This window comes from Trichechus manatus, unplaced genomic scaffold, assembly GCF_000243295.1.
Source record: "Trichechus manatus latirostris isolate Lorelei unplaced genomic scaffold, TriManLat1.0 scaffold00021, whole genome shotgun sequence".
NCBI classification, from domain to species: domain Eukaryota; kingdom Metazoa; phylum Chordata; class Mammalia; order Sirenia; family Trichechidae; genus Trichechus; species Trichechus manatus.
The window spans coordinates 22541670-22567336 of record NW_004443957.1 but is presented as its reverse complement, the minus strand read 5'-3'; the positions used below and the strand labels follow the sequence as shown (position 1 = coordinate 22567336).

The 25667-nt window shown below is 36.8% G+C and overlaps 2 protein-coding genes across 9 annotated transcripts in view; one reads left to right on the top strand and one right to left on the bottom strand.

The window, feature by feature from the left end:
* TRMT1L (tRNA methyltransferase 1 like) overlaps nt 1-3345 on the top strand; it is a 47506-nt gene extending 44161 nt beyond the window's left edge. For all 4 annotated transcript variants that reach the window (XM_023728132.1, XM_023728131.1, XM_012554508.2 and 1 more), the window contains exons 15-16: nt 1927-2053; nt 2159-3345. In XM_023728132.1, the coding sequence (XP_023583900.1) occupies nt 1927-2053; nt 2159-2411 (380 nt within the window). In that variant the 3' untranslated portion in view covers nt 2412-3345. The remainder of the gene's footprint in view (nt 1-1926; nt 2054-2158) is intronic.
* Nucleotides 3346-11940: 8595 nt separating this feature from the next.
* The window catches only part of RNF2 (ring finger protein 2), a 44683-nt gene continuing 30956 nt past the window's right edge, over nt 11941-25667 (bottom strand). For 4 of the 5 annotated variants that reach the window (XM_004372913.2, XM_023728125.1, XM_023728124.1 and 1 more), the window contains 6 exons: nt 21790-21878; nt 17880-18040; nt 17035-17250; nt 14147-14419; nt 13122-13293; nt 11941-12814 (listed from right to left, as the gene is read on the bottom strand). In XM_004372913.2, the coding sequence (XP_004372970.1) occupies nt 12713-12814; nt 13122-13293; nt 14147-14419; nt 17035-17250; nt 17880-18040; nt 21790-21876 (1011 nt within the window). In that variant the 5' untranslated portion in view covers nt 21877-21878 and the 3' untranslated portion in view covers nt 11941-12712. Of the gene's footprint in view, nt 12815-13121; nt 13294-14146; nt 14420-17034; nt 17251-17879; nt 18055-21789; nt 21879-25667 lie in introns of all 5 variants that reach the window. The other variant, XM_023728126.1, reaches the window with a different exon arrangement.

Genomic DNA, 25667 nt, shown 5'->3' with positions numbered 1-25667 from the left:
ATTGACAGAATACCAGTTGAGATGTTTCAGCAAACAGATGCCATGCTGGAGGTGCTCACTTGTCTATGCCAAGAGATTTGGAAGACAGCTACCTGGCCAGCCGACTGGAAAAGATCCATATTTGTACTCATTCCAAAGAAAGGCGATGCAACAGAATGCAGGAATTATCGAACAATATCATTAATGTCACACACAAGTAAAATTTTGTTGAAGATCATTCAAAAGCAGTTGCAACAGTACATTGACAGGGAACTGCCAAAAGTTCAAGCCAGATTCAGAAGAAGAGGCCGTGGAACAAGGGATATCATTGCTGATGTCAGATGGATCTTGGCTGAAAACAGGGAATGCCAAAAAGATGTTTGCCTGTGTTTTACTGACTATGCAGAGGCATTTGTCTTTGTGGATCATAACAAATTTATGGATAACATTGTGAAAAATGGGAATTCCAGAAGACTTAATTGTGCTCATGAGGAACCTGTACATAGACAAAGAGGCAGTTGTTCGAACAGAACAAGGGGATATTGCATGGTTTAAAGTCAGGAAAGATGCGCATCAGGGTTGTATCGTTTCACCATACTTATTCACTCTGTATGCTGAGCAAATAATCGAATAAACTAGACTAGATGTAGAAGAACAGGGCATCAGGATTGGAGGAGGACTCAACCTTGCTTGCTGATATACAGATGACACAACCTTGCTTGCTGAAAGTGAAGAGGAAGCACTTCCTGATGAAGATCAAAGATCACAGCCTTCAGTAGGGATTACACCTGCAACATAAAGAAAACAAAAATCCTCACAGTTGGACCAATAAGCAACATCATGATAAATGGAGACAAAACTGAAGTTCTCAAGGATTTCATTTTACTTGGATTTGCAATCAATGCCCATGAAAGCAGCAATCAGGAAATCGAATGACATATTGCATTGGGCAGATGTGCCGCCAAAGACCTCTTTAATGTGTTGAAAAGCAAATATGTCACTTTAAGGACTAAGGTGCACCTGACCCAAGCCATGGTGTTTTCGATTGCCTCATATGCATATGAAAGCTGGACAATGAATAAGGAAGACCAAAGAAGAATTGATGCCTTTGAATTATGGTGTTGGCGAAGAATATTGAATGATACCATGGTCTGCCAGAAGAATGAACAAATCTGTCTTGGAAGAAGTACAGCCCGAATGCTCATTAGAAGCAAGGATGGCAAGGCTTTGTCTCATGTAGTTTGGACATGTTATCAGGAGGGACCAGTCCCTGGAGAAGGACATCATGTTTGGTCAGTGAAAAAGAGGAAGACCCTTTATGAGATGGATTGACACGGTGGCTGCGACAGTGGGGTCAAACAACGATTGTGAGGATGGCACAGGACCAGGCGGTGTTTCATTCTGTTGTACATAGGGTCGCTATAAGTCGAAACCAACTCGACAGCATCTAATAACACCATGCATGCAATACTGGGTGTTCAGTAGAGTTTGCAGGTATAAAAATGAAGGACATTATCCCCAGGAACTTAGAGTATAATTTGGAGAGAAAGCATTTACACACTACATACATGAAACAAGAAAAGAAAAAAATGACAAAACTTAAGTTCTGAGTAGTGTAGTATTAGTAATAATGACATCTTTGAGGTGATTGTCCCAGAATTCACAATGTCTTCCTGCAGAAAATGGAAATTGAGTTGAGGCTTGAAGAAGGTAGAAAGTTCAGACTCAGAAAACAGTCAAATATTAAAATTTCATGGGTGGAAGATAGTGAAAATATTACGGTGCATGAAGCCTAGAATCTTAAGAATTAAGATTAGATAGATAGGTTGAAATTGTTTGTGTCAAAGGATTTTGACTTGATACAGTATATAGTTGTAAAAATAGTATTTGCTTTATAAATTTGGGGAGAATGCTAAATAACTTCCTGTGTGTATATGTGTGTTTCAGGAAAGAGAAGAAGTAAAGAAATGATCACAAATTTAGCCAAGAGGCAAAAAGCTGATACCACTACTGAACATCCCCCCTTTTATTACAATATCCACAGACACAGCATTAAAGGAATGAATATGCCAAAGTAAGACAGCCAGTGAATGGCAAAGTGTATATTTTATATTTTAATGATGGTGTGATTTAAATACAAATATAAGAACCTTATTTTTTTTTCCTTTCCATGTTGCAGGTTAAAAAAGTTTTTGTGCTGTCTTTCTCAAGCAGGCTTTCGAGTAAGCCGAACTCATTTTGACCCAATGGGTGTTCGTACAGATGCACCTCTGGTGCAATTTAAATCTATTCTTTTAAAGTACAGCACCCCAACCTACACTGGAGGACAGTCAGAGAGCCAAGTCCAATCAGCATCTGAAGATACAGTAGCTGACAGAGTTGAAATCTCAGTGAATGATAAAGCAGAAGCAAGCAGCTGCAGAAGATGGTAAATGTAGAGAGGAGTTTATTCTCAGATGTCTGTGTAGATGGCCTGCTAGTTCTCTATGCCAACTGTAGTTCTTTTTCTATACTTTCAATTCAGTAGTTTAAAAATAAAAACAGTGCTGTTTTCATTCAGCAAATTTGCAGTTTCTAACTTAGCTGGTTTGGGAGCTATGCTTTCCAATTTTTCTTATTTTAAAGAAAACTTTAAAAATTTTAATGAAAACATTTCATATATAAAACCAAGTTTCTGAGTGAGATCACCCTACTGTTTAATAACTCAGAAAATTTTCACATGCAAAGTGTTTGGAATTTTATGTTATAGAAGCCATCTTTTACTATTCTATATCACATCTCTTCTTACGCTGATTTATTATTTTTATGTTTTTCTATTTGTAGTATACAAAATAATGCCAGAAGCCTTTTAAATATTAAAATGACCCTGAGTAGATAATAATATTCTACCAGGTAACTTAATATTTCACAATTACATAGTTAAAATATGTTCCAATTTTAGGAAGTCACACCTCTCTCTACATTGATCTTTTAATTTATTACTTTTTTTTATCACTAGGTTTTGAGAAATTAAATACCTACCTGATAGAAGTAAATTTTTCTTATAAGTTTAAGGTCTAGATAATTAAACTTCAGAGTAAGATTTTGTCAGAGAACGTTGAGACTATTGTTCTAATTGTTAACACTGAAATTCTGAAGAGGACAGACTTTGTAATAAACAGGTTGGGTGATCTCAAATGCCTCACTTAATGCACGTGCAACCTTCATTCGCTTGATTGTGCTACCTCTCAGAAGTAAAAGTTGTCACCTTATGAAGTGAGTTGTTTTTTTGTTTGGTTTTGGTTTTGTATGTGTGCGCACACGTGTTAATTTCTTTTTGTATAAGCAGCCCAGGCTAACATGACTATAAAAATTAGTTGAAAAAAATATTTTGTTTCTATTAATAAACATCATTCTTGCTTCATTTGAATGTATTTTGGATGAAAGGATTTGGTATAAAGTTTAGGTTTTTGCCTTAAGGGTTTAATCCATATTTATACTGAGGTATTTCTTAGAGGAAGCAATTTTTTTACAACCATTAAGCTTGCGAGGGGAGTCCTAGTGGTACAGTGATTAAGAGCTCAGCTGCTAACCAAAAAGGTCAGGAGTTCAAATCCACCAGCCACTCCTTGGAAACCCTATAGAGCAGTTCTGCTCTGTCCTGTAGGGGCGTTATGAGTCGGAATTGACTCGACAGCAGTGGGTTTGGTTTGGAAGTTTGCAGGGAGGGTGGGTGTTATAAATACATTATATTAGAAAAAAGCACTCCTTTGACATCTACAAAAAAGCTAGGGGGGAGGAATGTAGATCAGCATCTCGATTATTACAGCATATTTCCAAGGTGATTTTTTCTTTCTCCAATTAGTGTAATCATACATTTTAATAAAATAAAGGAATAGGTGAAGTGAAAATTAGTTTCTATAATGACCATAAGAAAAACTCCACTCTCTAGTTCTTGTGAGTTAAAATTATAACCCACAAATGAGCACAAAAAGAAATAAAAATTATTAGTTATTATTTCGTTTAGTATAGTTAAAAAGAAAAATTAGTATAAATCCAGAAGTCAAACTGGCACTTGGATCATCTGATTTAGAACATATTCTTAAATTGAATATCAGTCTCAAATTTTGCTAAATTCTTTTCAGCATGACTTATATTGATCAATGATAAAATTGAGTTTTATGCCAGGAGGCTAAATTGAGACAGAAACATGTAACTTACTCTTATTTAAAAAATATGTGCATGTGTATTAATTTCACATATAAAGTCAATATTCCCAAGAAAATTTGGTAGGAAGTAGTTTGGCGCTTTGTGATGTTGTACTGCATCACCCTAAAGGAAGAAATACTTTAAAATGCCATCTAGTTCCACATTAGCAGCCTTGTTGCATAATAATAATAGTAATTTGGGACACTGCAAATGTTGACCATATTGTAATAGTGACATCAGTTGTATCCTCCATTAAAACCAGTTCTTATTCCACAGTCAGGAATCCAGTGTGTTGACTCTGTTGATTGCTTGTTATCACAATAGCCATACACTTAGGAAATGAGAGAAGTAACCAAGGGGTGGGTTTGAGGCTGCCGTGGTGAGATTGGGTCATAACTCCATTAATCACCTGACTTCCATAAGGCTCTGAACAGACTAGTGATGTCCTGGTTCACAGAAATTAGAATTGAAACCAGTTCAGTAGTCCCAAAATGTCTAGGAATTTTTGTCCCCCGTTAACATAATTGCTCTGGTAAATGGTCACAGGTTCCTTTGGGGAAGGCTGAAAGGAAGATACATACTACATACTTGTGTTGTTATGGTAGGGTCATTTTTCAGAGGGTTCTGGGTATTTAAATTGAATCAAGTCTGGGAGTTGGATGTGGGATCATGACTTCAGTAGTAGCTCAAGTCAGGCCTATAGTTTTCACTTATAAAGAACATGGGAACTTCATGCATTTTGGTCTTATGGATCATGTGATCGATCAGTTAGCCACGGCCGAAAATCCTTGTCAGACTATACTGATTACCCTGTGGGTCCTGCTGCCCGTTATAATAACCATGCCCACATTTCTAGTCTAGCAATTAAGTGAACTACTTTGTCTCTGACACAGCAGTCTTGGAAATGCCTATTGAATCAGGGAGGCCATTTCAAATGAAGCGTCTCTCACTGGTATCTGTGGCATGCAGACATCCCATGCAGCTTTCTGGGCACTGGTGCTCTGCTCACCAGTGTATTTCTCAGTGTCTTGTAGAGAGTTGACGGGGCTCTCATGAAGGATATAGTTAGAGGATGGTGAGCAGATCATACATAATTAATCCTCTCCAACATTCTGCCTGCTAAGCCTTTGATTTCCTTTCTCCGCATTACATCATGGAATTTCTAGCATCTCACCTCCAATTTAGATGAGCCACTGGTGAGCCATTTTCCTTCAATCAAGTAAACCAAGAACCACTCCCAGTGGCTCCAGCCCACCCAGTGACTCCTCAAGAGAAAGACCTGGTGATCTGCTTCCATAAAGACTACAGCCAAGAAAATTCTATGGGGCAGTTCTCTATAACATGGAGTCACTATGAGTCGGAATTGACTAGACTGCACCCAACAACAACAAAGCAGAGATTAGTATTAAATGCTATATACAATGAAAGAAAATTGTCAAAGATTTAAAGGAATTCTTTTGAAAGAAATTTAGTATAACTTGAGAATGCTGAAGACAATTTTTCTACAGTTACATTCTGCTAAAATAATCACAGTCAGTTTGACTACTATGACTAATGGATTTATTCCTAATTAAAGAAATTACAAAAGAAAATTATGGTTTCTAGCTTTAAATTTCCAAAAGCACAAGAAACTAAGGGAGAATTTTCTTGGCAGGAACAAAATTAATAGCCATATTTTAAAAGGCTCTAATTTTATGCAGCCTCCATAGGCCTAGAGGATGGAGCTTTCATGGCCCCAGAGGGCAGGGCATCAAGCCACAGAGGATTATTCTGAGGCCTTGAACCTAATGGAATTTGTCCTGCTGGATTTCTGATTTGGTTGGAACCAGTGACTCTTTTATTCCTTCCAATTTCACTGTTTTTGGAATGGGAATGTCTTGTGCCTGTCCCACCACTGTATTTTGGAAGCACATTTCTACTTCACAGGTCCACAGATGGAAATAAATTTTGGATCATACCAACTCTCACCCATAACCAGTTTAGATGATTAGATTGGGGATATTTTGAGTTGATGGTATTTAGGTTATGTATTGGACTTGAAGTTGATGCTAAATAGGTTAAGACTTTTGGAAGTGTTGTTAGCTGCCGTTGAGTCGGTTCTGACCCATAGCGACCTCATGTACAACAGAACGAAACACTGCCTGGTCCTGCACCAGCACCACAATAGTTATGCCTGAGCCCATTGTTGCAGCCACTGTGTCAGTCCGTCTCGCCGAGGGTCTTCCTCTTTTTTGCTGACCTGCTACAAAGCATAGTGTCCTTCTCCAGGGACTGGTCCTTCCTGATAACATGTCCAAAGTATGTGAGATGAAGTCTCGCCATCCTTGCTTCTAATGAGCATTCTGGCCGTACTTCTTCCAAGACAGATTTGTTCGTTCTTCTGGCAGTCCGTGATATAGTCAATATTCTTTGCCAACACTATAATTCAAAGGCCTCAATTCTTCTTTGGTCTTCCTTATTCATTGTCCAGCTTTTGCAATGGAGATACTGGGCTGTGGTAAATGTATTTTACACAAGAGATGATGTCAATTCTAGGGGATCAGAAAGTGGACTGTTAAATTTAAAAAAAAAAAAAAAAATCCAAAAGGCATGTCTACACAAGAACCTCAGAACATGACCTTATTTGGAGTAAGTCTTCGTAGATGGAATTAAGGTACGGAATTTGAGATGAGATTATCCTGGATTAGGATGGGCTGTAAATCTAATGATGAGTGTTATAAGAGGGAAGGACACAACACAGAGATACAGAGGGCAAGGCCATGTGAAGATGAAGGCACATACTGGAGTGATGTGTCCACAAGCTAAGGAATCCGAAGAATTGCCAGCAGTAACCAAAAGGTAGGAGAAAGGCACAGAAGCAATTCTTCTTCAGACCCTCCAGATGGAACAACCCTGCCAACACTGAGTTCAGACTTCTGGCCTCAAAAACTGAGCGTAAATTTCTGTGGTTTTAAGAAACCAAGATTGTGGGAATTTTTAACAGCATTACTAGCAAAGTCATATAGAGGTAAGCATCCAATCTATCACCAAGTAAGTATGATGTTAGCTTGAGATTTTCTGTTGATGCCCTTTATTAGTTTTCTACTATTCCACTTTTGTTGCATTAAACTCTTTGGCCCATTTTTTGATTGGGTTGCCTTTTAATTGTAGGAGTTCTTTATTCTGGATATTAAACCTTTATCAGATATATACGATTTCCAAATGTTTTCTCCCATTCTATAGGTTGTCTTTTCAGTTTCTTGATAAATGTCCAGTTATGCAAAAACATTTTGATTAAGTCCAATTTATTTTTTTTTTGTGTTGCTCCTTTTTGGGTGTCATATCTAAGAATCCATTGCCAAATATAAGGTCCTGAAGATGTACCCCCATTTTCTTCTAAGACTTTGATGGTTTTAGCTCTTATATTTTGGTCACTGATCCATTTTGAATTAACTTGCATATATGGTATAAGGTGTGGTTCCAACTTCATTCTTCTGCACATGGAAATCCAGTTGTCCCAGTGCCATTTGTTGAAGGAGCTATTCTTTCTCCACTGAATGGACTTGGTACACTTACCAAAAATCATCTGGCCATAGAATATGGGTTTATTTCTGGACTTCCAGTTCTATTTCATTGGTCTATACATCAGTCCTTATACCAGTACCACACTGTTTTGATTACTGGAGCTTTGTAGTATGTATTGAAATCAAGAAGTCTGAGTCCTACTTTGTTCATTCTAAAGATTGTTTTGGCTATTCAGGCCCTTTGCAACTGCATATGAATTTAAGGTTGACTTTTCCATTTCTGGAAAAAAAGGGCAGCTGTTTTTGATAGGGATTGCATTGAGTTTGCAGATTGTTTTGGGTAGTACTGCCATTTTAACAGTATTGTCTTCCAATCCATGGGCACAGGATATCTTTCCATTTATTTTTAATTTTTTCAGCAGTTTTATAGTTTCAGAGTACAGATCTTTAATCTCCTTGGTTAAATTTATACCTATTTTCCTTTAGATGCTATGGTAACTGCAATTGTTTTCTCAATTTCCTTTTCAGAGTGTTCATTGCTGGTGTATAGAAACAACTGATTTTTTCTTGCACCCTGCAAGTTCGCTTAATTTATTAGTTCTAGGAGCTTTCATGTGGCATTTTTGATACACAGAATCATGTTATCTGCATGTAGAGATAGCTTTACTTCTTCCTCTCTGATTTGGATGCCTCTTGTTTTTCCTTGCCTAATTGCTCTGGCTAAAACTTCCAGTATAATCCTAAACAGCAGTGGTGAAAGCAGGCATCCTTGTCTTGTTCCTGATCTTAGGGGAAAAGCTTTCAGTCTTTCACCATTAAGTATGATGTTAGCTGTAGGTTTTTTGTAAATGCTTTTTCATCTTGAGGAATTTCCTATTCCTAGTCACCCCCTTTAAAAATTTATTATACACAGCAAAACATACACCAATTCAACACTTCCTACACACAAAAAAAATTCAGTGACATTTATTCTTCAAGTTGTGCAACTATTCTCACCCTGCTTTTCTGAGCTGTGCCTCCCCCATTAACATAAATTCACTGCCCCATAAGGTTCCTAATTTTTCGACCTGCTGTTGTCAATTTGATCCCATACAGTTCTTAAAAGAATGTAACACTCAAGACAGAGATTTTTTACTAGTTAAGCTAAACTATTGTTTGGTTTTAAGACTTCAGGAGTTACTTTTGGTTTAAAGATTTACCTCAGGGCAATAAGTTTTAGGGGTTCATCCAGCCTCCCTGGCTCCAGAAGTCTGGAGTCCATGAGAATTTAAAATTATGTTCTGCATTTTTTCCCTTTTTATCATGATTCTTCTATAGAATCTTTGATCCAAATGGTCAGTAACAGTAGCCGGGCACCATCCAGTTTTTCTGGTCTCATGGCAAAGGAGGGGGTTGTTCATGGAGGAAATTAGCCTGATTCCATATCCTCCTCCTGTTCCTGAGTCTCCTTCCTCTTGTTGCTCCAAGTGAACAGAGGTCAACTGTTGTGCCTCGAAACCATGACCGTAAACCTCCAAAACAAGGAACTACACAGCAGCCTCAGCAGCTTTTTTTCTTTGTTGTAAATATATCACACAATTTTTGCCAATTCATCTTTTTACAAATGTATAACTTATTAACAGCAATTACAATAATTGGCAACCCTACCATTAATGTGATTTTTTCATCACCGTTAACTCCCCCTTCCTCCCTCCCTCACTCCCACCCCCGGTAACCACTAATAAATTTTGGTCTCTATACATCTGCTTTTTCTTGTCTTTTTATGAGATCATTATTTGTCCTTTTGTGATTGACTTCACTTAGCATAATGTCTTCCAGCTGCATCCATATTGTAGCAAGTATCAAGACTTCATTTCTCCTACTGGCTGAGTATTCCATTGAGTTGTACGTACCATATTTTATCTATTCATCTGCTGATTGACATTTAGGTTGTTTCCACCTTCCGGCTATTGTGAATAGTGCTGCAGTGAACACTGGTGTACAAGTCTCTTTTTGAGTTCTCTGCTTTCAAGTCTTTTGGGTATATTATACCTAGGAGTGGAGCTGCTGGGTCACATGGTAGTTCTATTTTTAGTTTTCTGAGGAACCTCACACAATTTCTAACAACAGCTGTACTGTTTTGCATTCCCACCAGCAATGGAAAAGGGGTCCAATTTCCCCACATACTTCCTGACATTTGTTACGTATTTTATTTTTTTTTAATCTTGGGCCATCCTAATAGGAGTGAAATACCTCATTGTGGTTTTGATTTGCAGCTCTCTGACAGCTAATGACATTGAAGCCTCTTTTTTATGCGTTTGGTGGCCATTTGAATGTCCTCTTTTGTGAAATGTCTACTCAAGTCCTTTGTCTATTTTATGATAGGGCTGTCTTGTTGTTGTTGAAGTTTCTATTCCTAGTTTGATGAGCATTTTTATTACAAAAGGGAGTTTTTTTTAATTTCAATTGAGATGATAATGTTTCTTTTTCTTTGTTCTATTAATGTGATGTAAGACATTGATTTTCTTATATCAAACCACCCTTGCATTCCTGGGATAAATCCCACTAGGTCATGTTATATAATCCTTTTAATATGCTTTTGGTTTCAGTTTGCTAGTATTTTGTTGAGGATTTTTGCATCTACATTGATAAGGGATACTGGTCTGTAATTCTGTTTGCTTGTGGTGTCTTTAACTGGCTTTGGCTTCAGGGTAATGCTGGCCTCAGTGAGGAAGTTAGCTAGTATTCCCTTCTCTAGTGGGAATGCAGTGGGTATTTAAAAAGAGATGCCTTTTTCCGTTTGGCATTTTAATTATTTTGGGTTTAGTTATTAAAGTCACAACTCTGAGCCTCAAGTGTACAAGTGAACTACTGCCTTTTTCAAAGACCTGTTGAGAGGATTAAAAATGATAATGTATCCAAAGGTCTGCTATCACAATGTCTCACACCATGTTTAGTAAGCCTTTTTTGCTCCTAGGTTGAAATGGTGGTTAGAGAAGTTACCTTAGATAATACTTTATGAACAGTTAAAACGATAATGCTTTATGAACAGTTAAAACTGTTGAGTGGTAGTGATGGTGAACGGTCCTCCTCCCCTCCCCCTCCAAAAACCACACACACACAGAATTCACTCAATGCTCTATCAAATACCTATAATTATATTCTGCAAAGGATTACATATCCAGTGAACTCGCTAATGATACAAAGAGTTTTCATCCTCCCATACTGACAGATAAGCACACATACATTCTCTAAGCACAAAGCTTATACTCACAAATAATTTTTTTGCTTGAAGACAAAACTTCAATTAATAATCACAATGGGAATTTAGTTATTTAATGCAACCACCAGTCTAATATGTTGCCAATAAAATCTAAGCAGTTATATCACAAAACGAGGATTATATTCAGTGGACATGCATTAATAATCTATACAACATTACACCAAAAAAAGGAATTGAATACAAAATTTCCAATAATTTTTGGTGATTTTGAAATTTCATGGCACAATTACCAAAAAAACTGTAAAAAAAGATTTTAAATATCTTCAATAAAATGGTAAAAAATTGAGTAAGTCTTTGAAGTTTTCATACTGGGCTTAAGATTTAAAACATCAAGCTGGCCCCAATTTGTCAAAATTGACAGATAAATATTTACAATGACTAGACAGGCTTTAGTTACAATGGTATTGGAGGACTACTCCCTCCTATGAAAAACCCTTTGGGGGTTAATTTCTCAATGCAAACATGTCTTTGTAAATACTGTGATAATACAAACTTGGAAACATACCGCAAATCAGGACAGGGACGAAAAATAATACACAAGTCAATCTTATTTCTGACCTGTCAACATAAAGACTTCTGGTTCCCAACCACCTAACACTGTCCCCCAGTATAAAAGTAAATCAACCGGAGGACAATGACATTACTAGGTGGCATTCTTCTACAACATTATTTTTCACTACATACCAAGGCAGGGCTCAAGCTGTTAACCTCCTTCTGTAGCATGTAATTAGTAGAGCACCAAATATATAAACTGACATAGCAACCCAAAATGTTAAACACATTTTTCAAACAGAAGCAAACTTTTTTTTTCCATTGTTAGTTCTATGTGCCATGTTATTCTTCAAACTTTATGTGGCTATCAATAAGGGAAGAATTAGGGAAGCGTTGAACATATCTTGTACTTTTCATCAGGCTAAAGTGCAAAATATCTCCACATCTCTCTAGTATTTCAAGAAGCAAAAATACCAAACACGCATAATAAATTGAAGTGACAACAGAACTAATACCAAAAAAAAAAAAAGACCTCTTTAAATATACATTTGAAGACTACATACGACCAATTTAATTCTCCTTTCTTCAGTGAAATCTGTATATGAATCAAGTTCTCATAGAACCTGAGATTTTGTTTGATTCTTTTCCCCAGGATCAGAAATTCCAAAATTATTACAAGAAAAAATGGAAAAAAAAATAACATTGCATGACAATGGACACTAAGTTCATAAAGAACCTCTTTTTAAAATGAGATATTATGGAAGAAAATACCATGAAAATAATAATCCTATGAGAATTGTTTTTTAAGCACAGTAAATTTGAGTCTTGGTCTTCATGAAGATACTATAGTTTATATAGAAAACTATAAATATACAAGACTGGGGAGCGAAAAATGTCAGAATACATATTATTTAACATTCTGCAGACCTAAAAAACTTTGGGGCAGAGGGAGAAGGATGGCCAACTGAATTTTCACTTCAGAATACAGAACTATGAAAAATTCCTGGGTCAAAAGAGTCCTTGAAATGGAACCACACTTTGTGAAATGAACCACACAACTTAGATTTTTTTAAAGGAAAGAAAAAGTACTGAATAATTGCAGTCCCTTTCAAAAAGGCAATCTTAAATTAAGGGGGAAAGATTCTAATAGTGTAACCTAGTCTGGCTCAGAAAGAAAACTGAACAGCATATCCAAGATTCTGTCTATAAAAGTAAAGACGGTACATCTTTAATATTAAAGAACTAGGCTATTAAAAAGTTCATTCTCTGAATTGTTTTTAGTAAAAGCTCATTTGTGCTCTTTTGTGGGTGCATAATAAAGTTCCATGGGTTTGTTCACTTTCCAGTATTTCTCACTGACCAATTCCAAAGAAAAAGAGCCATTTAATACCTAAAACAAAAAAGAGAATTATGAAAAGTCACAAAGTACAATAGTAAGATGGAAACAAAAATAAGTCAACAAAATCTTTTTTTTTAATTAAATACCTTAGGATAAATATTTACACTATTCCTAAAAGAACAAAGTATCATAGAGTTAACTACCCTGCTGCAACTTTTCCTTCTTTGAGGATGATGTCAGGGCTGTGTGCACAGTCTTGTTAGACCCCCACCACACCCGACATCCCACCACCGCTTTGCACAGTCTCAGATGGTCAGTGTGCTCCCAGTTTCAACAGTCTATGATTCTGTACACTTACAGTGAACTGGCCACTGGCTGTTGCTATGTAGATGGTATACTGCTTCTCACTAGCTGTATCAAGGTTCATCTGGTTTGATTCTCCTTTGCTTCGAAGTTCTTCTAAAGCTAGCCTCACAGCCAGATACTTGGATAAATGATCAACAGTAGCGTTACCTGAAGTCTTTATGTATCTACAAAAATAAGTCATTAAAAAAATTAATTTCTAGACTATATTACTGATCAAAATTTGTATTAATACAACTAAAACATTTTTAAAAAGTAAAATGTAAATGTCTAAATTATTTATATTAAAAACATATTTCTCTATTATCTAAACATTTCCTACTGAAAAATGCAAAAGAGAGGAAAGTAAACACTCATTATCTGACTGCCAGGAAACAAAAGCTTTCCTCACTTTACCATGATTAAAATATGAAGATGACAAAAATCAAACAGAAATACACAAAATACTGAGGGCAACAGCATACCCTTCAACCCCAATGATCAGAATTCTGCTATGTCTGCAGCAGCAAGAGGAATAGTAAGAGTATGAAATTTCCTATAGTCTAAGAATTAATCAAATATCCAATTTTTAAATGACTAAGCATAGAAGTGCTAATCTTGGGTTTTTTTTTTTTTTCCTTTTTTAAGTATGATACACCATTCAATGACTCACTCAACAAATATTTGATGTTTATCTGCACTCAATGGCAGACAATGTACTAGAGATACAGTGATAAAACAGCCATCCTTCCATTACAAATTACAGAGTCTAATGACACCCTAGTATCATTTATAAGGAATTTAAATGATCCTCTTCCTCCTCTACCTGGGAGGGTCATTTCTTTCAGATGTGCAACATTAGGTGGGAAGCACATAAGGGAGGAAGAAAAGGACAATCTAGGCAGTTGGAATATGCCAATAACCCTGGCAATCACTACAATGACAAACACTACACTGCCTTTACTTCTTTGTCAAAAATTCCTTTTAACTCCAAATTGGGGACATTCAGAATTCAGATAATCAGAAACTAATTGCACTTACCTTGTCTGTGCACTGTCATCTTTTTCCATAAGTGTGGGATGAGGCCTGAATACTAACTCAATTTCACTAGCACCATCCATGACTGGATCAATTGCCACTGTGGCATTGTTATTATCAAGCTCAAGCCCAGAATCATCAGATGTTTTGGTCCGTTTGTTACTAGGTCCTGCTTCCTGATTGCTATGTGTGGATGCATTACTACAGTGTGAACTGTCACCATTATCTTCTGCTCCACTACCATTTTCAATCTGTTGTTTCTTGCCTCGCTGTAGTCTAGTTAAGGAAAGAGAAAAAGTTACATTAAGATTTACATTTAGGCATTTTCACAGTAATCAATTTTGAAGCACTGAACTACTGAAGTTTAGAATTCAAAATCTTGATAACTGAATTTGCTCCAAACTAGATACCTGAAAGTCTAGAAACACATACATGTGCACACAAAACATTAGAAATGATTAAAACAAATTGTTTATATTTCCTTAATAATTTTCTCTGTTAAACAAAGGAAAGACTACAGGACTTTCTGCCAAATATTTTTTTTTTATTTTGATAATTTTCTTCCTTATGAGATTAATAAACCTAAAGAAAGGCATGATTTAGTTATGAAAATTTAAAAGATATGAGGAACGATGTTTATGCCTCACTTATCAGAAATTCTTAAGGAAACAAGACTTAAGAGGGATGGTAAGCACTAACTGCCCGCCCCCTCCCAAAATCTGCTAATGTAATTCGAGATGACTCTAATGAGGAAAATGAGATGTTATCTAAATAACCAGCATGGATACAGCTAACAAGCTCAGATACTAAAATCAATTACTGGGCAAGGCATTTTAAGTATATAATCTCATTTGCTCTTTAAACCAACCCTGCAATGCAGTGAGTTTCTAGTTGAGAAAACCAAAGAAACTGAAGTTCAAGGTTAAGTAATTTGCCCACAGTTACACCACTAGTAAGCATCAGAGTTAGAGGTAGGATGGGATACACGAGGCCAAATTCCTTCCAACCACATTCCCTGACTCTCTACCTGTAAATACAAGAAAAAGGAGGGATATATGATGAAAAAGAAATGTAAAAGAATGGCACGTACATCTAAGAATCACATCATTATTAAATGTCTGTTGACAGAACAAGGAAATAATATCCCACTGCTTAGGAAAGATGCTCAAGAATTCTTTTGCCTTTTTTTAAAAATAAAATGAAATCTATAGATCATTCTAAAACTAAGAGGGTATGGTAAGACTAATATATTAAATGATAAAACTATGATTCAAAAAGACATGAACAGGCCAAAATGGTAGAACAAAAACATAAACTCAACAGTGAATGTAAGAACTATACATAAATATTTCCTAAAATCTACAACAAAAGCAAAAGAAAAGTTGTTTTAGTTGGCAGTAAATTAAAGTGAGCCAAAAATGTTACTCAGACTTATCGTATTTATTTTTATCCCACACCTCTTTCTAAAAAGGGTTTGAGGTGACAGAACTATATTAATGCAATTCCAGGCAGCATTTTAGAAGAATATTGTTCAGATAAAGAAGATCAATAGCCTATTATGTCTTGCATTTATCAAATCACATCCATAAAACTACATTTTCTGTTCTTCGTTTGGGCTGCATTTCAAGAGTGACAACAACAAATCTGAATGTCATAGTACAAGGAACAATAAAATAAATTAGAAATGTGAATATTTAGCCCTTAGTCCTGCAAGTCATCATTAAGGTCTTTTGGCTTTTACCCTAAATGTGAATAGAAACTTTTAGAGGGTTCTGAGGAAAGGAGAGACATGACCTAACTTTCAATTCAACAGAATCACTCTGGCTGCTGTGCTGAGGAGAGACTGTGTAGGAGTAAGCATGGGAAGTATAAAGACCAATTAGGAGGCTATTTCAATACTTCAAATGAAAGATGTGATGCCTTGGACTAGGTGGTAGGAGATGAGGTGGTGAGAAGTGGTCACAATCTGGATATATTATGCAGAGAGCTAAAAATACTTATTCACAGATTGGAATACAGGGTGTGAGAAAAAAGAAAGATTAAAGATGACTCTGGAGTTGCCATTAACTGTGAAAGGAGGAAGCATGAGGAGACAGGTGGGGGGTCAAAATCAAAAGTTGGGGATGGGACGTGTTAAGTTTGAGATGCCTGTTAGATATCCAAGAGGAAGAGAGTCTGGAGTTCAAAGATGTCCAAGCTGAATATATTAATTTGAAGTCATCAGCATATAAGTGGTAATTAAAGCAATGAAACTGGATGAGATCACCTGGAGAGAGAATTTGTACAGAAAAGAGAAACAGCCTGATCCCTGGGGTACTCCACCTTTGAGTCGGGGAATTGAAATGAAACTTGCAAAAGAGACTAAGAAACAGCTCATGACATACAAAGGGAATCAAGAGAATATGGTCACCTGAAAGCCAGTTGAAAAATACTTTTCAGAGGAAGGCAAATTAATTGTGTCAAGTGCTGGTAAGTAAACTGTGGTACTGAGAATTAGCCATTAGATTTCACAATGTGGAAATATAATTTTAATAAGGGCAATTTGGTGGGGTTGTGAGGATAAAAGCCTAACTGGAGTGGATTTGAAAAAGAATGGGAGAAGAACTGAAAGAGTGACTACAGACAACTCTTTCAAGGAGTTTTGCTATAAACAGAAGAGGGGAAATAGAGTGGTAAGTAGAGGGGAAAGTCGGGTCAAAAGAAGGTTTTTTTTAAGATTCTAGCATTTTAAATGAAATATTCTATTATGCCTAGAGGCACATATTATTACCTGCATAAAAAAGGTAACCATGCAGAACTAATGTTTGTTACTGCATTTCACCTTTTTTAAAATGGAGAGTGTACAGTATTCATAAAAATAGATGTTCTCTTTGGCCCTCTTTCATACATACCTGTTCATGGCCTGTATCTTCAGTCCTTCCTCAATGCTGTGACTGAGTGCTTGCTGATTGTTGTGCTTGTTGATCCTGGCTAATACTCTCTCTTGGTGAGCTTCATACTCATCACGACTTGGATAAATTTTGCTGATGAGGGCATCAAAGTTTGGGTCTGGCCTTAGTGATCTTTTAGAAACTAGCTTTTTCCGACAGGTAGGACATTCTTTATTGCTAAATAAAAAGAAGGGAAAGAAAATGTAAACAATGCCAGTATCTTTGGGGTAACGACAAATACCCAGTTTCTAGAAAGTTATCATCTTTATTCTAATGCTGTCACTAAGTCACAGAAATTCAAACTGATTAGCCTGAATGTCTTTGAAAATCTGACTACTGGGTAAACAGACACTCTTAACACAACTTGCCCAGTGAAAAAATTTTGAATACTTCCCAATGATAATTTATAAATAACCATTTTAGAAATAAAAATCTATTCCTTCCTAATTTAAATTTCCCCTTTTTGATATCCATGCCATACAAACAAGAAAACACTATCCATTACTATGTATTAATGTATGTTATTGTTTTTGTGAAATAGCTAATTCATAAGGACATTATTTTATATACTTAAGTAAAAAACCACAGTTTCATGCCCTGTAATTTCCTCAAAACAAATTCTCATCCTATTAAGCTTCTAAAATTGTCTAAAAATCAACCATTTCAAAACAAAGATTCTCAAATGATTAAAATCTAAACTCTAGAAAAGTTTCCAGTTCTTAATCATACACTTATAGAGAATATATTTCTCAAACCCCATGCAGCCCTATCCTGGTAAGTACCTAGCACAACTCATTTCAACATACCCACTTCTGAGGGCTGTGATAATGCAGTCTGCACAAAAACGATGTAAACACTCCTTTGTAGTCATGGTGTTCTTCAACATATCCAAACAAATTGGGCACATCAGTTCACTGTGCAGGCTTCGAGGTGAAACCACGATTTCCAAACCATCCGTTATTGCCTCCTATGGAAGGGTCACTTTAAAATTAACTGCAACTTAATTTTTTTTAAAATTATGGACAAATTCAAACATACAAAAGTTTGAATGGTAAAATGAACTCCCACGTATACCCAACACCCAGCCACTACCACTGTCAACTAACAGCCAATTTTGCTGTAGCTCTAAATTTCCTCCAATTCCCCTCAGCACCACCACTAGACTGATTATGTAAATGCTGTATAATATGTAAAAAAAATATACTGAATCTGAAATCAGATGCCTAACGTTCTAGTTCTAGCCATACTAACTAGCTGTGTGGCTCTAAATAATTATTTAACACTGCTTTCTTACCTGGAAAATTAGGTAGTTAGGGCTAAATACCAACCACAGTACTAGCTACTAGTTGCCGTCAAGTCGATTTCAACTTATGGCAACCCCCTGTGTGTCAGAGTAGAACTGTGCTCCACAGGGTTTTTAATGGCTGATTTTTTCAGAAGTAGACCTTTCTTCCAAAGTGCCTCTGGCTGGACTCAAACTGCCAACCTTCAGGTTAGAAGCTGAGCAGAGTTATAAATCTATACCTCCCAGTGAGTGACTCCTTAGGGCTAAATGAATCCTAAGAATTCTTCTATCTTCAAAAATTACCCCACTTTGATCATAAATTATGTGTTTCATGCTGTCCATCAAAAGATTTAAAGATTTTAGTACAACTATTCTCGAATTTATAAACAGTTAAATAGGATTTCAGCTTAAAATCACTTTTTGAACCTTAAAATTTGGTCCACAGACGCAACTTCACAGGAAGTGGTCAGTTTCTCAGGCTAACCAAGGCTTCAGACTGGTTCATTCTGGGTCGAACCCCTGCTGAGAATTTGCATTTCCACCCCAAATATAATGACTCAGAATCTACATTTTAACAAGATCCCCAGGTGATTCCTAAATAGATTTCAAAAACCACTGCTCTGCTAGTTGTTCTCAGAACTGATGCCTAACCAGCAGCATTAGCATCGCCTGGGAACTTGTTAGAAATGCAAATTCTCAGCAAGGGTCTGAAGCAGAAGGAACTGGTACGATGCCCTCAGGCTAACCCACAAACTAAACCATAATATAGGTGAAATAAAACATGTATTAACATATTGTTGCTGTGGTTAGCTGCCATAGATTTGGCCTCCCACTCATGCAGATCCCATGCACAACAGAGTGGAACGCTGCCTGATTCTTGCTTCGTCCCATGACGGGTTGCAGATTGGGCCTTTGTGATCCATAGGGTTTTCACTGGCTGAGTTTTCAGAAGTAGATTGCCAGGCCTTTCTTCTGAGTCTGGCTCAGTCTGAAAGCCCTGCTGAAACCTGTTCAGCACCACAGCAACACACAAACCTCCAGAGAGACAGCTGGTGGTAGCATATGAGGTGCACTGTCCAGGAACTGAATCCAGGTCTCCCACATGGAAGGCGAGAATCCTACCACTGAATCATCAGTGCCCCCCTACATTAGCATACCAGTGTATCTAATTGCCCTATGTAAAACAATGTTTATATGGGAAAATGCATTTAAATTTCCAATGTAGAATTCCAGGACACATCTCTTCTGGTACAGAGAGATAAGTGACTCCTACTTTATTCACCACCATCACTACCCACCCTGCCCACAAGCTGGCTTTGAGAAAAAGATTACATAGGCTCTAAAGTCACCAATACCAGCTCCCATGGATTGAGAAACAGATTTAGTAGAGTGAGCTTCCAATATGCTACTGACATTTGTTTCCACTGGCTCTCCATCATACTTGGGTCAAAGATTGATGACCGCACAGGGAAAAGACATAGCAACTATAAATACTGTCTATAAAGGACTCAAGTAAAACACATTTACAATACTAATTACTACTATTATGGAGTGCCTATTATGTTCAACTGGTGGCACAGTGTGCAAGTGATAACGGCTGCTAACTAAGAGAGCAGCAGTTTGAATCCATCAGCTGCTCCCTGGAAACCCTATGGGGCAGTTCTATAGGGTCCTATAGGGTCGCTACGGGTCAAAATCAACTCGACGACAATGGGTTTTTTTTATTATGTTCAACCTCTCTATATAAAGCACCTTCTACATTTTATTTTAGCTTCTTACACAAACTTTTGAATTTAGGAATTATAATCTCCATTCTTTAAGATGAGGAAAGTATCACGCAGAAAGTATGACAATGACCCAGCTAGTAATCAAGTCCATCTTCTCCCTCTTTAGAACATGCCTAGCAAAATTATGACCCTGGATAAATTCAACCATCCCCAATCTCCAGTTCAGTACCTATACAGGTGTATAGCACTGTTGGGGGCGGGGGAGAAATCACACAATCAATTAGTATCACTAAAGGTTTCACTAGCTTCAAATAGGTACTCAACACTGCTCAGCAAATGGTTTCTTTAACTCACTTTTCCTTTCTCTACGCTATTTTATGCCTTTTCTTCTATCTGCAGGCCTTCCTCCACTTGAACTTTCAATATATTACTCATATTTCATTATTAATAAATTATAAAATTCATCAATTATTAATAAATTATTCTACTTTCTACCAAGGTACTAATGGTATTCTCTCTTGTTACACACAGAAACTGTCCGTCTTCCTATCAATGTGCAATCTCCCCACTTGTGCTCTTTCCCTCATACCTTCTTAAGGACATCCCTCTTTTGATGATTATATTTGCCCTGAGGCATCATCAATTTCTCCCTCTCCACTAAATAAGCCTAGCAGATCAGTATCTCAATAGTGCTGCTAGAGCTGTGCAACGTTGGGGGGAAGGGGTGAGCGCACTCTATGTCCCATCTAATAAACAAAACATTGAAAATAAAAACTTCTCTTGATTCTGTGTTCCCCTCTACTTTTTGCTCCATTCTCTGCTCCCCTGCAAGCCAAACTTCTCTGAAGAATTTCCTATACATCTCCTTTTACTTTTTCCTCCTTACTGGACTGCGTGTACACGAATATCACCCTTGGTTCACGCACGGAGCAATAAGGAGAATGCATCATGATTCCATTCAATCTTCAACCTAATACAACTTCCTCTTAGATTCTGGGCCCCATTTCCCCAATCTCCCATTTTTAATTCCTCTTCCCTAGTTGCTCCTTCTTTGTTGGCTCTTTGTCCATTCCCTAACTTCTAAATGATAAGGCTCCTCTGGACAAAGTTCTGAGCCCTCTGTTCATCTCCTCTAGGTGATTTTATTCATTCCCATTGCTTAAAATAGGCTGACAATTCCTAAAATTTTCTATTTAGTCCAGACCACTAATTAGCATCTCCACCTGCATGTCTTACAAGTATCTCAAACTTAACATGAGTTCAGTTTTAAGCATACTAATCTCTCTTAAACCTACTTCCCTCTCCCAGTTTTTCCCATCTTCACCTTCTCAAGAGTCTTCCCTAATTAGCCTGTGTTATTCTTTATTACAGCACTGAGGACTTTCCTTTTATGTAACTTCTCGCATATGGGTATTTGTTTAATGTCTATAAACAACACGGGTAGGTGCCATATCTGTTTTATTCACCACTGTTCACCTAGTACCTAGCATAAAACCTGGTAGAGAATATGCACTCAAATTATTTGCTGACTGAATGAATGAAGATCCTGACCCAAGACAAGTATGTTACAGCCAGTTAAACACAGTCAGGACTGCTTGTGTGTAAATTATTACTGTTATATTCTATTTCAAGTTTTCATGTTCTAAAAATGTATCCCAGTTTACATGTCTCATATTCTCCTTAAATTGTCTTAGTCTACATTACCTGAGGTGTTCGTTGTAATTCATACAAACTAAGTTCCCATGTTTTGCTTAACGGTTGAGTTCCATTCGCCTGCACAGCCTGAGACATTGCTAGGAATAAAAAGCAGAGAAAAACAATTTCAGTATTTGAAAGGGCAATAAACCTCAAAACTGATTTTTTTAGAATTTGCAAATTTGAGGGTAATAAAAATAGAAATCACACACTGGTTTCTCAAAAATAAAAAAAAAGCTCAAGAATCTTGCCATTTGCAAATATGCATTAGAGCAAATATACTTCAGAGCAAGAGACTACCACTGATCTCTGAATGCTCACCAACTGGCACATGGAAAGTACTTAATATTATTGAAAGTGCTCAATTATCACTGAATATATAGAAGATTGTCTTAACACAAAACAAAAGAATGTTTATCTGCGGTCATGGAACTTACAACAAAATCTCAGGAAAATTTCACTCTTCAGCATGGCCATCTAGTCCTTTTCGCCTGAGATACAAAATCTACTTTATAGTACTTTACACCACTGGTCATTCTGCTTCTACTTTTGCAGCTCCACTCATGAAAAATTCCCTACCTAATGAGTCTGCTCTAATTCTCAGGAAGTTCTTCCTAATGCTAAGCCCCACACTGCTACCTATTAACCCTATAGATGCCTTCTGGAGGCAAACTGATTAAGTCCTAATAATTTTTCTACAAGATAGCCTTTCAAATATCTGCAGACTTACGATATCCCACTTGATATTTCTTTCCTTGTCGCCAAATATGCTAGTTCCTTGTAATGCTCCCCATTATAAACAAAATCTCTTCACCACCCTGACTCCACTCTTCTCTCTAAATGCCAATCTGTCAGCAACAAAGCAGCACAGGGCTATTCGTTTTCTTGTTCTAGACATCGGGTCAGCCTAACACCACGTAAGCTTTTTATTAAGTTCAAACACACTGTAGACTAGTTTGCAGTCAATTAAAATTCCTAAGTTTTTTTCTCATTATTTCTACTGTTATTTCTCAACATTCCAGCCTGGCATGGCTTCTGTCTGTTTCAGTTCCTAAATTCAGGGTTTTACATTTATTTCCCTTAAAATTCACTTGACTCATCTAATCCACTGTTACATCATCCTACTAGGATTTTATTGTTGTAAAAATACATATAACGTACCACTTGCTATCAGGATTTCCATAAATCCTGATTCTGTCACCTACTATCTTCAAGGTTGGCCACAGAAGAACATTCCCTTGTCTCTTCTGAAAACCATATTCCTCATCTCTCAATTAACAAAATGAAGTTGTCAGTTGCCATCAACTCAATTCTGACTCACGGTGAGTGCCAGTATATTCTAAAAAATATTAATTTCCCTTACTACTTCCATGAGTCAAACAGAACATGTTAAATTCATAAATTAAATTTTCTCTTCACCAAAAACTCTTATTTTTAAACTGGCCATCTTCAGCCATTTCTTTAAAAAGATTAAGGTAGAAAACTCTTATATAAGTAAATAAATTAGTAATATTCAGACAGGCAGACATAATTTTTAGGTATGTCATTTAAGTAATAACAACCTTAAACGAGCAAATGACTGAAATCTCTCACTTTTTACAGAGAATACATTTATTTAAAAAAACATCATTTATGCCTGTTGTTAGTCGCCCTTGAGTAGTTTCCGACTTACGGCGATCCATGCGTGCAGAGTACAACCGCTCCATGGGAAGCAGATCACCACGGTCTTCTCTCCCATGGAGTGGCTGGTGGGTTCAAACCGCTGCCCTTTCGCCCACCAGGTCTCCTTCATTTGTATCTAACCCAGACCAAAACCAAATCCGTTGCCGTCAAGTCAATTCCGACTCATAGCAACCCTATAGGTCAGAGCAGAACTGCCCCATAGGGTTTCCAAGGAGCGGCTGGTGGATTCAAACTACCAACCTTTTGATGAGCAGCCAAACACTTAACCACTGCACCACGTCATTTATGTCTACCAACTGTTAAATTATTTTTCTAATATACAACAAAATAGCCACTTCGAAACAGTCAGCATTTTCCATACCAAAATAAAAGTTTTTTATTCCAATATTAAGACTGGAAAGAAAGGAAACACTTTGCCCTAGTTGCTTCAATTACAAAAGACCAAGTAGGTCATTAGGAGACAATGAATAATTCAAGACAAAAAAGAAATTTAACTGTTTGCATATATTTACCTACAAGGGAAAGAAACTTTAATGACCATGCTAATTTAATTTGCTCAAACCTAATGCTTCAATAACAAAACACATGATCTTTCAAAGAAAAGTTACGACACTTAAGAATAATTTCTATGTACCACTAAGAATAATTTCTATGTACCAAAATTTACCATTTTCAATACATTAAAAGAAACCATCGTATCAATAAGAAAGTAAATGAACTCTAAGAGCTGAAGATAATGTAAAAACATTATTGTATTTATTACAGCCTGTTACACAACATAATCTGCTTAATGGAATGTTTTAACAAAATCTCAGTGCCACTAACAAACATTACCTTGTTGAAACCCCAATTTTACTGAATGGAGTTTTAGTACTTATTTTTAAAATACTTGTAAGGCTGAAAAAGCAACCATAATGGTCCCCCACCATTATGTATATACAAGATGTTGTAAAAAAATAAATAAACTCATAACCCAAAAAAGAATTGATCCCATGTTTTTCCTCTCTGAAATCATAATTTCACGTAAATCATAAAAGGCTGTCACAGTAAAAAAATATTTTCAAGATAAGGTATCTGGCACCCTGTCACTACAAATATCCCTAAAATATTACTTCCATAGTGTTATTCTCGTTAGATACTCTTAGCTCCTCAAAAATGTATTTAGAGAAATATAATCATCTAAAGACCTTTCATAATTGGTCCCTAGTTACTTTCCCACTGTATTTTCTTGTACCCACTGCTTAAACCATTGAATGACTTTCACTTCTCTCAAACATGCCATAAAGTTTCACAACCCCACATCATATAAACTGAATTGGCCTCCCTTGCCAACCTCCTCACTCACTCACATGAATCCTACAAAAATTGTTTAGTGATCTCTTACTTGGAGAAGCAGCCCCTCTGTTAGCAGCTCCATTCTTAGTGCTCCCATAACACCTTATACCCACTCCTCTACCACAGCACTTGTTCTCAGTGAAAGCATGATTTGTTTACCTATCTGTGGTCCACTCCCACTAGACTATGTGCATGAAACTGTGAGCCCAGCCCTAGCACCCAGCATGCTTGTCATACTGTCATACATATGCTCAATACCTGCAGAGGGAATATTGTGGAGAGAATATTCTCCCTTGTAGGCACAGCATAAACCCCACCATTTACTTATAGCTGTCCCCTAATCTTCCAAAGCTTAATATATCTTTTCTTCCTCTAAATTCCTGTATTAATAATTTGGCAGTTAAACAGCTAACACATCTTGTATTTAAGTTCTTTATTATTAACATTTCACATCATGTCACAGGATTCCTAATGTAATTCCTGGCAATTTCAACTTCCCACATAGATGACTCTTCCGTTATCTCTAATATATCATCCTCCACCCAGTCTCAGCCACTCAATCCCATATGATTATATACCCTAGACCCTAGATGGTGTGTTAGTACTGTATCCCATTCATAATCTTAATTTCAAGTATCCTTTCTGGCCATCTCTTATCTTTTCCATTAATCCTACCACCTTTTCACTGTCCACTTCTCTCACATTCTCACCTCCTACTTTGTGCCAGCGTTCATCATCATGTACCTTCGATTCTCTTGGTAGTCTCCTTTTGTCGTACCTACTTGTCAAATCCTGAGCCCTGGATAATCCCAATTTTGTGCCTCTGTACCCAAGCAGCTTAACTTGGTGAGGGAAAAAAAAAAAAAAAA